Genomic DNA, 14,577 nt, shown 5'->3' on the forward strand with positions numbered 1-14,577 from the left:
TTTGTGTGCAACCTTGCTGAAATTAATGTGTCTCAATCTGTGATGTTCTCCTAGTTTAATATTGCTGATAGCCTTATGCTTACAGTACCTATTGTGTGCTCCTTTGCATATGCAGACTCTGTAGTTATGGGTCCTACAGTCTGTTCTCCCTCCTACTCACCTGCCTGCCTTTGGAAACTGTGTAACCCATTTGCCAGTGTGTTTTGTGTGACAGTTTCCACTTACCCATTATTTTGAAAAATATTATGAACAGTGGTCCAACAAGCAAATCCCCGAATTCTCTTAATATTATAGGATGATGTTTTTCTGAACTAGAAGACTTGAATATTTGTAAAATGGCCCTTAACACTAAGAGAAATCATATATCCATTTCCACCAAACATTGGGATTCTGTATGCCAAAAAACATAATCAGAGCTCTAAATCAATACAACAGAAAGATCTTAACTCACTGGTAATCTCCCATATTACCATACCTTAAATACCCTTTTTGTTGGTTATGGAAGATTTGCTTTTTCAGTTTTATATTTATTGAAATTCATACCGGTTGAAAATGATGAGCTGGACATGGTGGTGCACCCTTATAATCCTAGGATTTGGGAGGCTGAGACAGGAGGATTGTGGTTCACAGACAGCCTCAGCTATATAGTGAAGCCTTCTGCAACTTAGTGAGAACTTGCTACAAAATAGATAATAAAAAATAGGGCTGGGGGTGTAGCTCAAAGGTAAAATGCCCCTGGTTTCCATACCCAGTACAATTGTTAGAAGAAGGAGGAGGAGAAGAAGGAGGGGAGGGGAAGGGGGAGGGGGAGGGGGGCCGCCTTAGTTTTTAGTAAAAAAAAAAATGCAGACTATTAATTTTGAAAATGATCTGGAATCAAAGTAATAAAAGTATACTTGGAGGAGTTTTACTATTCACATTTTCCATCATAAACTGGTTTATAGTTTTCTATAGACACTACATTTGTATGAAGGACTCAGTGATAGGCTATTTCTGTCCATGAGATTCCAAAATTATAGACACTGATGTCAATGCAGATGAGGTTAGCCTAATTTGGTCAAGAGAGGGACACGCTGAGTCTCTATATGGATAGCTAAAGGCCATTGCCAAAATTGACAGGTGTCCTGTGTGTGGCAGAGTCCCAGGGATAAAATTTGCTCTTGGATTACTTCTCTAAGAAGCAGTGATCAAAGTCATACCTTTTTAATATTGATCACACATAAAAAAGGTGTCTGCTTTTAACTTAGTTTTCAGATACTAGCCTAATCAACTGCAGGAAGATAAAAAGGTTTTATACTTTGTTCACACAGTATAAAATTATTCTTTTTTTAGAACAGAATTATTTTCTGAAAATTCAGCTGTTGGCTGTGCACCAATTTTTCTGGAATAGTTAACCAGTTGTTATCCTGCCATTTTACTAAGGATTTGAGACAATAGTTAATGTAAAAGAATATATTTGTTACTAGTGTCAAAGAGGCCACTAATTTAGCAACAGCTCTTATTTCTATTTTATCATACTGAAATTCTTTATTATTAAGAGACTCCTTAGAGTTTACTGAGATAAATTAGTAGTAACTATATCTCAAAACAAGGAAGAGTTTTAAAGCTTTTAGCTTCAGGACATTGAGAAAATTTAAGCAGACTGCTATAAGAAAAACTGTCACCTGAGGGTTTTTTTTAAGATTTGAGTAACAAATCTTGTCATTAGCAGTGAAGACTTTATGATTCTAGATATAAAGTCTTAACTATTTCTATCTAAATAGGAAGTTTTCTCATCTAAAAGGATTGTGTGGATTACTTCTGTATTACGTACAGTGTCAGAAATATAGTAGAAGTTTGAGAAGTAAATGCTCCCAGCTTAGGGAGCGAACCTGTTATCTGGTATGGGAAATGAAAGCCAGGAGCCCAGTGCCACTTGGATTGGAGAAGGGTTCCTAGGTACCTGATAAGCTCACGTAGGTTCCCTCTTGGACCCTTGTGCTTGTAATTAGGCTCAGTGCCCAGGTGAAGCCAGGGTGGTTATGGCATTATCATTTTTAGGTCTTCAGTAATTTAAATAAATGTCTTTAAAGACATTTATCAAAACATTTAATAAGTAAGTGTTATATATTAGCTATTCAATTTTAGATGTCATTTAACCCCTGTAAAGAGGGGAAAATAAGTCACAGAGATGATGATTTGATGAAGGTTACTCAGCTCATGCCCTAGGGCCTCATCCCCAAGCTCAATAAAGTTTTTTATTTTTTTATTTTGTGTGTGTGTGTGTGTGTGTGTGTGTGTGTATTTATGTATGTGTGTGTGTGGTACCCAGGGATTGAACCCAGGGGCATTCTACCTCCAAGCCACACCACCAGCCGATTTTTTTTTTTTCTTTATTTGAAACAGGGTCTCACTAAGTTGTGGAGGCAAGCCATGAACCCACATCCCCATCGCAGCCTCCCAAGTGCTGGGATTACAAGCCTGCACCACCATGCCTGGCTCCCAGTAAAGTTTTGAGATGGTAGAAATAACTTCAGTAGGACTGGAGAATGTAGCTCAGTGGTGGAACACTTGCCTAGCATGTGCAAGATCCTGGATTCTATCTCCAGCAACAAAGAAAAACAGAACAACAACAACAAAACTCTCAATAGATACTTGTTTAAATGACAATTTTTGGAGACTTCATTTCTTTTTTACTCCAGATCTCAATTTTAATATTTTTTCTTCCTCCCTTTTCAGTCCTTCTCTTTTAGACTAAAAGTAAAAGCAGATTCTTATTGCTCAAAAGACATTTATAAAAATATTTTAAAAGTAAATAATATGCAAAAAACACAGTCTTTTGTTTGTTTCTCAAAATGTATGACACTGTTTAAGCAGGTGATTGGAAGAGAAGTGCTGAGGTGAGAAGAGAAACAGTCCTGGCTAAGCATGTGATAGTGGGCTGATTTGAAATATGCGGCCCAGGCAGGCAAGAGTGGCAGATAATGACCTTAAGGTCCTTGCTGCTCAACTCTTACGGATTGGGCTAAGGTGCGCTCTGCTGCCTTGTCACATTCTTGGGCATCGTTTAAGTTTGATTGCTGGAACCTTACTGAGCCAAAAAGCACAATCAAGACCCCAGAACTGTCTGTCAAACCTACTCACATAACAAAATAAAGATGTTATCTTGATTCACACATTAATTGGGAAATTAAAAACTTGCTAATCCTGTAGCAAGAAGTGAAAAGTTCATAGCCATGTGTTAGGAATGATTTCAATTTAGGAAAATTTTGAGTTAGACAAAATCCAGGCTGTCCTCACGTCTCTCCAGAACTTCTGCAGTGGCATTCCCACCTACCTACTAGTCTTTTAAAATAAAAATCTGCTCAACATCTGAAGCAGAGGGGAGATGGGACTCCTTCCGGAGGCCTGCAGCGGCTCCTGCAGGGACTGGCCTCAGTTCCTCACTCCATACTTGATAGCCTCATCTAGCCTCACCTTACTGCACTGTCTCCACACTGGTCTGCTTTCTGACTCTCTTCCTTCCCCTGATTGATTTTGTCTTGTTCCTGGGCCTGGCACTGGCCCTTCTATCTGCAGGCACCTTCTGTGATCTTGCTCCATATATTTCAGGTTAGGAACATTTGGGGGACTCTGGAAACAAGTTTTCACCTCTTAACTAGGTTAGACCCAGGCATTGTTTGCAGTCCTGTGTGCTTCCAGGTACTTGTTAAAATTGCAGTTTTGTGCTTATTTGTATAATTTGATTTATGCAGATTCTAACTAAACTAGAAGTGTCATAAGGACAGGAGCCACTTCTACTTGTTCTCAGTGACTGTATTGTTGTTACCTACTATAGGGCCCTGCACATAATGGCAGTTTAGTAAATATATGCCAACTACTTGAATGAAAGTTTCATGAAAAGTTTTTCTCAGCAATATACCCTGCAGACTATTAGCTTCTCTGTGTGTGGGAGGGGAGTGGTCTCAAAGATGGCTGAATAGAATTACACGTTGTTACTGGACAGCTCATTTATAGTCATGAAAGCAAGATGTACCAAAAATATTATAGTTTGTCAAGTAGTTTTGAAAATAATATACTTTAATTATTTGAAAATGCACTATTAGACTGGCCTTTGTCAATAAATCCAAAATGACTGAATTATAATGTTAATTGGCACAGACTATTTAAGACAGCCTCTAACATTCGTAAAGAAATTCTAGCTCCAAAGGAAGTAGAAAGTTGAACAGATTTAATGTTAAAAATTAAAAAGAGGAAGGTACATTTAATATTTTTAAATGCAAGGGTATTATGCCTGTGAAACTGGCATATGTGAAAAGAATGAAGAAAATTTTAGTCCTGTCATAAATATTTTTGAAAATTGTTTCAAGGCATTCTGTTACCATGTAATGTAGAAGTATTTGGGGCCAGCCTGAGACCTCTTCTGTCTACATTTTGTGGCACTGGTAGGCCAGCTAGGGTTTTTCCCCTTTTCAGCATTACTTAAGCCGTCCTACCCAACACTGGAGTTGTGGCATTAAGCATGCGCTGGGTTAGAGGGCTGGCCGGGCAGTGCATTCTCAAAAGTCAGGTGATCGCTGTTGGAAGGCAGCTGCTTGAGGTTCAAGGCAGTCAGTGTCCCCTCTCTTCTGCCTCTGACAGCTGGTTATTTATTAGACTCCTGAGAAGTCCTCCTTGCTCATTGCTAACTGGTAGAGGAGAGAGATTATGTAGCGGGCTTTTGATTGATCCAATGGGAATTACATTGATTTGGTGTCTAGCCTTGGTTCTTATCAAGTGGATCACCTCTAAGGTAGGCCATCTTTACTTTTAGGATTGTGCTCTTAACTATTAGTTTACATATTTGATCGTAATGAAATGGTAGATGATTTTCTTCTACTTTGCCTCAGTTTTTATTTCTCTGAATAAAAGAGCTGTTAGTTCTAGCTGTCAGCTAAAAAGGCTTAAAATCACTACTTGTAATTAGTCTTTTCCTCCTGAAGAACTTTTTATGGTGCTCCTCAGTATCAAAGTAGCTTTCTTCAGTTTCATTCCCTTAAAGAAATTTTTATGATTGTAGAAGTTCATCTCTTAAGATTATAAAATTAACTTAGACTTTTACAAATGCATATTTTAAACATTCTCTTTTGAAGAATGTTTGGAGAATGCTCTATTAAGTTATTTTTTTCCAAGCAAGATTTTAATCCCTGCCATGTAATTTTTAATGTTTTAAGCATGCTTGTCTCTAACTTGAAGTGGTACTCTTAATGCATATGATTAAGAAACATAGTATACTCAAAAAATGCTTGGTTTTAAAAGTCAAGAGTTAATTGTGTTACACTGACAGATATTTACTTGTTGGTTTTAAGGGATTGGCTTGCCAAGTTATGGAATGAAGGTCAAGTTAATGTTAATAATGCATTAGTTGCACTGTGGATGTTTTCAGAGACTACTTTTTTAACTACCAAAAAAATTAATTTTTAAGTTATCAAATAAAGTGAATGCTAATATTTTACTATTAAAAATTAGAGGCAAAAGAATAAGCAGTGGATCAATGCAATATTTGAATGTTTGAATACTTTAGGTATTTAAGTCATGGTGTGTTTTCCTAGCATATATTCTGGAAAAACTCATTTTGCTTTATCAGAAAGCCGGTTTTAGAACTTTTCCTTCAGCTGTTGTTTATATGGTACTTTCTGTTGTTGTTGTTGGTGGTGGTGGTCTTGGTGGTGGTGGTGGTGTTACCAGAAATATTATCTAGTACTACAATATAAGCTCTTTAGCCATCAGTTTATTAATCTGCAAAATGGGACTACAAAAGCCCACCTTGTAGAGTTTCTGTGTGGCTTAAGTGAGATTTCGTATGAAAGCACCTGGAACAGTTTTTGTTGTTTTTACCACGTAAGAAAAATACAGAAAGGGTTATGTGCACTAGATCATCTCATGGAAAACAAAATAAAAACAATGGCACTTGAAACATCTTTGCTGGGTCTTAAAACATATCTATCTTTAAAAGTTATGTATTAACTAATACTGAAGATATTTATGTCTTTTGTCAGATCTTATGAAAGAATGATTTGCCTGTTTCAAGGTGAGCCAGTGTCTTAGCAGGCTCTCCTCTGAAGGCTTGTGAGCATGGCGGTGGATCTTTGGAACCTTACGGTTTAGCTTGTTTATGCCTCCACTGTCAGTTTCTGATTAGCTCAGCCTCGCCCATGTTTTGACCTATACTAGTTTGCTTTACAAGCTGTTCCCAGGATAGCTAAATGAGAAGGGTCACGAGTAGAAGGCTCAGCTCTTTCCATTCACTGGTGAGGTGAGGTGGGAATGTGGAGGGCAGCCCAGAGCGCTTTGTGACTGACCTATGACAGAGTTTGTTTTACTATTTTTGTTAAAAATATAATTTTGTCAGTATATGGTTTTTAAAAGGACAGTCTTTAAAGAAATATATGTAATGTCCGTTCAACAGTCTTGGTATTTAAAGCACATAGAATATTTATAAACAACATGATTCTAACATGGAAATGAGATTTTATTCTTTCAAATCACAATTTTGTAGTGTATTTTTCCAAACTGAGTTATTCTCTATTACTTAGATTGCTTAGTGAGAGAACATAACAGTACTTTTGTGCCTTAATCCTTCAAGAGGTAGATGAATATTTTACCACTCACATTTTTTTTTTTTTTCCTTTTTGGTGGTGGTGATAGTGGTGCTGAGGATCAAACCCGGACTGTGCACATGGTAATAAGCATGTGCTATACACTGAGCTATCAGTTTTTCGGGATTGGAGATCATGCTTTCTTTGTAGATAATTTTTACTTTAAATGTATCCCAGCTCTCAGATACATATTTTTTTTAAAGTTTTTGTCTTTTTTGGATTTGCTTAATAAAGACTATCTTGTGACTCCATATAGCATTTATGCTAAATATTTTTAGATCAGTCTTACTAAAGTTGGTACTTTATAATTAAAGGAAAACTTAAATATCTTTACATATCCCTAAGTGACTTGTTAATATAAACTTAAAATCAAATTCCATTTTTTTTTACCAAGTTTTTACTAAGATTAATAAAGGCCTTACTATGTATATACACACACATATTTTTTCCCCCTCCTCCTTTTGGTACTGGGGATTGACCCAGGGGCATTCTACCTCTGAACTACACTGTCAGTCTTTTTTTATTTTTTGTTTTTGAAACAGGGTTTCTCTAGGATTCTGAGTCTTGCTACATTGCTGAGGTTGTCATCAAACCTACTATCCTCCTGTCTCAGAAGTACTAGGATTGTAGGCATGGACTACCACACCCAGTTTAAGCTTACTATTTTAATATCTAAATTAGTGCTTCTATAAATAAATCTAAAATGATTGCCTTAGAGTAAATTTAGTATGCCATAGCTAAATCATAATCTAGATTATAGTACTCAGTTTTTGACATGATACTATTCTATTTCATAGATAGCTGATGTCAGTCTTTCTCAGTTCTTAATATGTAAATCAGTAGATAAGAATTTGCCTTCCTAATTAGTGTCTGTTTAGTAAAGACCCTTGGTTTACTAAAAAAAATAAGAATGCCAACCACCCTCGTAAGGGGTACTATTAGAGATAACAGCTTAAAAAATTTTAATGTGCTATTTAACCAAAGTTGTTATTAGATGCTACCAGATTGATAGGTATTGGCCACAGCAATTTGTTACATAAGGATTACTGTAATTTCAATGATGTACCTTAATTAATATGAATATTTATTACATAAGAATTTCTTCATTTCAGTAAAGTACCTTAATATGAATATTTATTACATAAGAATTTCTTCATTTCAGTAAAGTACCTTAATTAATATGAATATTTACTTCCACATATACTTTTTCTAGGCTACTAGGCTTACTTCTAGCATGGCAGTATATAGGGGAGGCCCAAAGTGCCTTCCTTAGGTGTTGCTGCTTCATCAGGTACTTATGGTGCCAGGGTTGTGCTCTGTACAGTGATTCAGTTTTTCGGGATTGGAGATCATGCTTTCTTTGTAGATGATTTTTACTTTAAATGTATTTGTTTTGTGAATGTATGCACGCTATACACTAAGCTGTTTTGAGGGACCCTTATTTCTATGTCCCTCAGAATCCTTGGAGACAGCAGTGTTGATATTAGAATTTGATCTTTGTTTAGAATGTTTATTTCTCTTACATTTCATGAACTATTTTTTTCATGAAAACATACAAGGTTTTAATTGATAACATTGTCTTAAGGATATAACCGTTTTTGGGGAGTTTTACATACTAAATCGAAGAGAAGATTTATGTATTCGTTTATTTATATAACAATACTGGGGATCGAGCCCAGGGGCATTCTGCCTTTGAGCTACAACCCCAGCCCTATTTTGAAACAGGATCTCACTGAGTTATGGAGAGCCTCACTAAGTTGCTGAGGCTGGCAGCCAACTTGTGATCCTCTGTCTCCACCTCTCAAGTACTGGGATTACAAGTGTATGCCACCATACTTGGTCTCAATATGTTGCCGAGAGTCTTGCTAAGTTGCTGAGGCTGTCCTCAAACCTCTTATTTTCCTCTCTCCACAAATACTAAGTTTATCGGTGTGTGCCACCATAAACTTAGGGGTTTTTTGTTGTTTTTTTATTTTTATTATTTTTATTAAAAAAAAATTTTTTTTTGCAGTACTGGGGATTGAACCCAGGGACATTCTACCTCTGAGCTACACCCCCAGCCCCATTTTTTATTTTTTATTTTGAAACAGGGTCTCACTGAGTTGCAAAGGACCTAAGTAGATGAGTCTGTCCATGAACTGCAATCCAGGATCCTCCTATCTCAGCCTCCCAAGTTCTGGGATTACAAGGGTGCACAACCATCCTTTTGTTGTCAGTAAGTACCTTTAGTCATGTAATATCAAGTATTTCTTTAGTTTACTAGATTATAGGTAGGTCCTGTTTTAGGGGTACTGCGGTAAATAAGACAGATAAGGTTCTTGTTCTTTTGGAGGTTCTATTTCAGTAACAAGCAAACAGGATAACACCAGCTAAGCACTACACAGTGGACTGAGAAGGGAGCTGTGGAACTGAATGGCTCTCAGGTAGCTTTGGGCTTGGTAGTCAGGGCATACCTATCCAAGGACATAACATTTCTTCTGGGACCTGAGAGATACAAAGGGAGTGGCGATTATAGTGCTCCAGGACAGGGGAGAGTGTCAAGTGCAAACCAGACATTGGCGTGACTGAGAAATGCAGGGAGGCCAACATGGCTGTGTCACACAGGGAGGGGCAGTGGCTGACAGGAGGTAAGAGGTGAGTGCTTAGGAATTGCTTTGGAAATCAGAACCTGGGGTTTGGAGCTTGTTACAAGTGCAGTGAGAACCACTGGAAGGTTTTGAGGAGGACCTGAGATGTTTGCTCTTGTTTCTATGTGAGGGTAGATGCGGGCCAGGAGACACAGCTCAGAAACCAGACGATTGCTCTTTTCCTCCCCTTTCTTTTTGGTGGAATGAATCCCCTAGGAATTCCACGAAACAGAAATGAAATCAGAAGCCAGGCATGGTGGCGCACACTTGTAATCCCAGCATTCAGGAGGCTGAGACCCGGAGGATCGTGGTTTGCAGACAGCCTCAGCTACTTAGTGAGGCCTTCTAAAACTCAGTGAGACCCGGTTTCAAAATAAAGAATAAAATAATAGGGCAGGGAGTGTAGCTTGGAGGTCGAATGCCCCTGGGTTCCATCTCCAGACCCGCCAAAAAAAAAAAAAAGAGAGAGAAAGAAAAATGAAATCAGTTTCTATGTCACTCCCAAACCTTTTTCACTCTGTATCTACTTTTATGGGTACTGTATTTGTCTCTCCCCCAACTAGAGATTTCCAGAACAGATACCATATCTAATTTTATTTTGCATATTCAACTTCTCTGGCACATTGCTTCACAAATAATGAATATGTTTGCTGAATTAAATTTTAGATTACATTTCATTGTCACATATTAAAATGTATATTTTTTTTTCTAGAGGCGTGGAGCTATTTCTTATGACAGTTCTGATCAGACTGCACTGTACATTCGTATGCTAGGTAAGAACCATTTATTTTGTATCAATATCAGCCAATCTTATTATTATATATTATTTGAAGTTGAGGTATCTTTCATCAGGTAGCTTTTTCTTACCAGAAAGGGTCTGTTGCCTTGAAGTTTATGAAACCAGGTTTGAATATGATATGAATAAAGGCATTGCAAAATTACAGGTAATTGAGATAGTTCTGGTTTAATAACTGGGACACTGTCATTACTACACAGTTTGAAATTGGCTCCTGAATATTTTTCATGAAAACAGGTTAATAGAGAAGCTAAATACTAAAGAGATGAATGCCAATGTGGGTGAAGATGCAGCCATGATTACCTGGCTAGATAGTCCTGTCACCGGAAGTATTTCATTCTCAGTGAGCTGGAAAGGAAGAGCATTTGTCTTCGTTTAGTCCTGGTGCTTAATTGTTTATTTTTAATTTGTGATGTATTACTTAGTTTCACAGCGTATTTGAATTTGAATTTAGATAAATATATATGTGTTTTATTTTCTCTCTTTGACAGAATTTTCTCTTCATCCACATACTTCAGGATCAGGAACTGTTGCACTTTAATTCATGCTATTGAGCATGTATATTAAGGTTTAAGTAGGCAATTTGACTCATCTTTTGTTAGAGGGCTCTTCCTGTGGCTCCTTTTCCCATACCCAGAATTCCTTCTCAACCTTAAGATATTGAGCCATCCTTATTCTTCATTTACCTCTTATTTTTCTTTGTCTCCCCAACATTCTGTTTTTGCTCTTATTCCTTTTTTCCTTCTTTAATTTACCTTGTGTCTTATTTGTCTCAGTTTTATTCTTCTCTAGTATCTATTTTTCCTCATGAATGTTCATTCTTTTTCTCTTTACTGTCTCTTCCTTTCTCTGCAAACATGTTTAGGATTTTTCTATTCTTAAAGCAGAGCTTTAAGCTGGGCGTGGTGGCACATGCTTGTCATCCCAGCGCCTGGGAGGCTGAGACAGGAGGATCGCACAGGTTCGAAGCCAGCCTCAGCTACATAGTGAGGCTCTCGGCAACTTAGTGAGACCCTGTTTCTAATAAAGTATAAAATAGGTCTGGGAGTATAGCCTGGAGGTAGAAAAGCCCCTGGGTTCCACTCCCAGTACCACCAAAAAGAAAAGAAGAAAAAAGGCAGAGCTTTACACTCATGTGTTTTCCCCCCCAATTCTGTGGAACATTTCTATATAGGTATGTTATGGGTATCCACACTTTAGCTATCTGAAAAGGTATATTTATTGGTAGTCTTTGCCATCTTAGTAATTGTGACGTTATTCTTCGACGTATTAGGTGAAAAACTGAGTCATTCTTGACTTGTGTTTCTTATGCATTCCATTTCTACTTCATTAGTAAATTCTGTTGGCAGACTCCTTCAAAATACAGAATGTTACCAGCTCATCTAAACCATGGTCATTGCCTTGTCTGTTGTACTTGTTCCTTACTGCTCTTCCTGAATCCACCTATGTGCCTGTGCTTTAGTCAACACAGCCAGAGTAACCACAGACATAAGTCATGTTACCCCACTGTTTATAGTCCTCTCATGATTTCCTTTCTGAGAGTAATAGCTAAAGCTGTTGTAATGGCCACAAAGGCCCACGGTGATCTGTCCCGACTGCCTCTTCAGCCTCATCTCCCTCCAGTTCCCTCTCTCGCCCCACTGCTGCCATACTGGCTTCTCTGTCTTTGGCATGCCACACAACTGCTGTGTCAGTGTTTATACACACACTTCCCTGTACTCAGGAGCCTCTTGTTCTCACAGCTGGGTGGCTCACTGTCTCACTTCCCTCGCGTCCCTGCTCCCTTTCAGCAGGGACTTCCCTGACTACACTATTGAAACACCTTCTCCTATTTCTTTCCTCTTGCCTTGCTTTAGTTTTCTCCATATGACATCATCTTCCATTGAATGAAATTAGGTATTTGCTTATTATGTGTCTCTTTTCGCTAGAAGATAGACTTGGGGGGGGGCTTTTTGTCACTGCCTTGTGTGCTAACCTTTGTCATGGTGTGAAAGAATCACCACATGAAGGTGATCAATCACTGTGGGATGGAGTTTCATGGTAGATAAAATGAGCCTGAAAGTGGTGGTCCTATTTATAGAAACAGAGTAAGCAGGAAAGCCTTCCAGGCAAGCAGAATTGCAAGAGCACAGTGATGGGGTTGAAAACTTGGGGTAATGAACTTGAAGGTTGTGAAAGTGTAATGGGAAAAGTGCTATCTGAAACCCATAGGGCTAAGTTTAAATACTGGCTCACAGACTTAGTCAAGGGTCCTGTTTCTAGGTATACAAAATAAGGATTAAGGTTCTGGTTGTTTCGGGTTGATTAGAAAAGTAAATAAAATACTGCCTATAAAATAAAGTGGCTGGTATGCAGTTCTATGGTAAATGTTGCTGTATAGAGATATAAGTCTAAAAGTCATCTAGGTACATGGAAGTATGACACTGAGCTAATAAACACCAAAGTTTAAAATCCAGCTAAAGACCTTGGGTATGCCCATGGACAATGAGAAAACAGAAGATCCATTAAACATAAACAGCTAAGTCTACAGCATTTTAATTTCCTACACAGTTCTGAAATTAAGCTACTTGAGAATAAGTGATGTATTTTCTGTTTTCTATATCCCATTATAGCCCATAGTATAGTGGTAGGCACAGAGTAGACATTTAGTAAATTTTTGCTTCTTGTGTAGCTTTTTATAGTTTCATTCTATCTGCTGTAAAATAATTTCATTTCTCAGTGGCCTTTTTTAATGCCATGTGAATAATAAAATATTAGGTTGAATTATCATATGCCTGAGTCATCTTTCATAAGGCTACTTTTAAAATATAGACAATAATAATAGTAACTCACAATTATGTACCTCTGCTTTTGTTGACACAGCCAGAGCACTTTTTTAGATATAAGTTGTTATATCATTAATAATAATATAATTATTAAAGGACTAAGCCTTACAACTCAGTATTGAAAATGTGTGACCCCCTTCAAATAAGTCAGCTGGGCTAAAAAGCTGGGCTAAAAGTTTGGTGGCACCTGCCTATAATCCCAGTTCTTGGGAGTCTGAGACAGGAGAATTGAAGGTTGAGGCCAGCCTTAGCAATTTAGCAAGACCCTCAACAATTTAGTGAGATCCTGTTTCAACATAAAAAAATAAAAATGACCTGGGGATGCAGCTCAGAGATGGAATGCTCCTAGGTTCAATCCCCAGTACCAAAAAAAGTCAGCTGCTACTTAATACTTATTAATTACTTATTCCATGTATATTATTAATGGACCTTTTTAAAAATATACTTTTGTTGGTCCATTGTAGCCTCATATCATCATGTAGTTCAGAGTGATAGAAACATACATGTACTTGGTGAGTTTCTCCCACACCCCCATTCATCTCCCCTTCCCAATACATGATACTGAGATTAGCATTGATTTCACTTTGTATGAAATGCCAGTGGGAGTGTTTGCTTCATTTAATCTCCTTTCCCCACCACCAAATTCCCCTAGACCCCCTCTATCACTCCACTGGGGGTTTTCCTCTGTTATTTTTCTTTTATCCCAATTACTTCCTAGCTTCCACATGTGGAAAAAACATATAACCCTTCACTTTCTGTGACTGGTTAATCTTATTTAACACAATGTTCTCCAGGTTAAGGGTCATTTCATATGAGTATGATATAATATGGCCTCTTTTGCATATGGGAGCTTCTTCAAAAGTGACAGCTGTCTAAACTTATTTTTATTCTTAAATTCTTCCCAGGAGATGTACGCGTAAGGAGCCGAGCAGGATTCGAATCAGAAAGAAGAGGTTCCCATCCATATATTGATTTTCGTATTTTTCATTGTAAGTGTTGACAATCACATATGTTTTTCTCAAACTTTCAATATTAAACTTCAGGTCTTTATAACATTATGAAGACTTCCAAGAAAAAAAATGGAAGAAAAATAAACTATATTAAATGTTTGGAATTTTTAAGAATATTTGGTCATCAGTGACACTGTATTTCTAAGAAATGTTAAGAAATGTTTAAAGACATTTAGAAGAGAGAAGTATATTTCACATTGAATATAGTAGCAAGTAGGAAAAATAGCCAGACATTGAAGAAATTTATAAAAATGTAAAACAATACCGTTCTTCTCTCTCTCTCCCCTCCCTCCCTCCCTTCCTTCCTTGCTTGCTTCCTCCCAAAATAGATTTTGCTGTGTTGCACAGGTTGGACTTAGAAACTCCTAGGTTTGGTTCATCAGTCTTCCTTAGTCTTCTCAGTAGCTGGGACAATAGGTGTACACCCACTGGGGCCTGACTTTCATTAAAATTTTGCTTATTTTTAACATGTTAAAAGCTATTTTTAAATAAGGTAACATATATATTTCATAACTTATTAATTCTGTATTGAACGCCATAAAATCTTACATCTGAAAAAGTTAATAGAAATTAAAAAGGAAGTAAAAGATTTGAGTTTGAATTATAGCATATAGAGATATCTTTATAAATCTCACTCTTAATTTGCACTTTGATTACTAAAATTCACCACTATATGACATGTTTACTTAATAGTTTATATTT

The 14,577-nt window shown here is 37.3% G+C and overlaps 1 protein-coding gene across 2 annotated transcripts in view; it reads left to right on the top strand.

Annotated features, from left to right (window-relative positions):
* Positions 1-14,577, top strand: part of PDE7A (phosphodiesterase 7A) — a gene marked incomplete at both ends in the record, with an annotated part of 124,773 nt that overhangs the window by 50,447 nt on the left and 59,749 nt on the right. The window contains 3 exons of one of the 2 annotated variants that reach the window (XM_080693654.1): positions 4,712-4,771; positions 9,957-10,017; positions 13,771-13,854. In XM_080693654.1, coding sequence (XP_080549780.1) covers positions 4,712-4,771; positions 9,957-10,017; positions 13,771-13,854 — 205 coding nt within the window. Of the gene's footprint in view, positions 1-4,711; positions 4,772-9,956; positions 10,018-13,770; positions 13,855-14,577 lie in introns of those variants that run through there. The other variant, XM_080693653.1, reaches the window with a different exon arrangement.

This window comes from Muscardinus avellanarius (genome assembly GCF_963383645.1).
Source record: "Muscardinus avellanarius genome assembly, chromosome: 4".
Taxonomy (NCBI): domain Eukaryota; kingdom Metazoa; phylum Chordata; class Mammalia; order Rodentia; family Gliridae; genus Muscardinus; species Muscardinus avellanarius.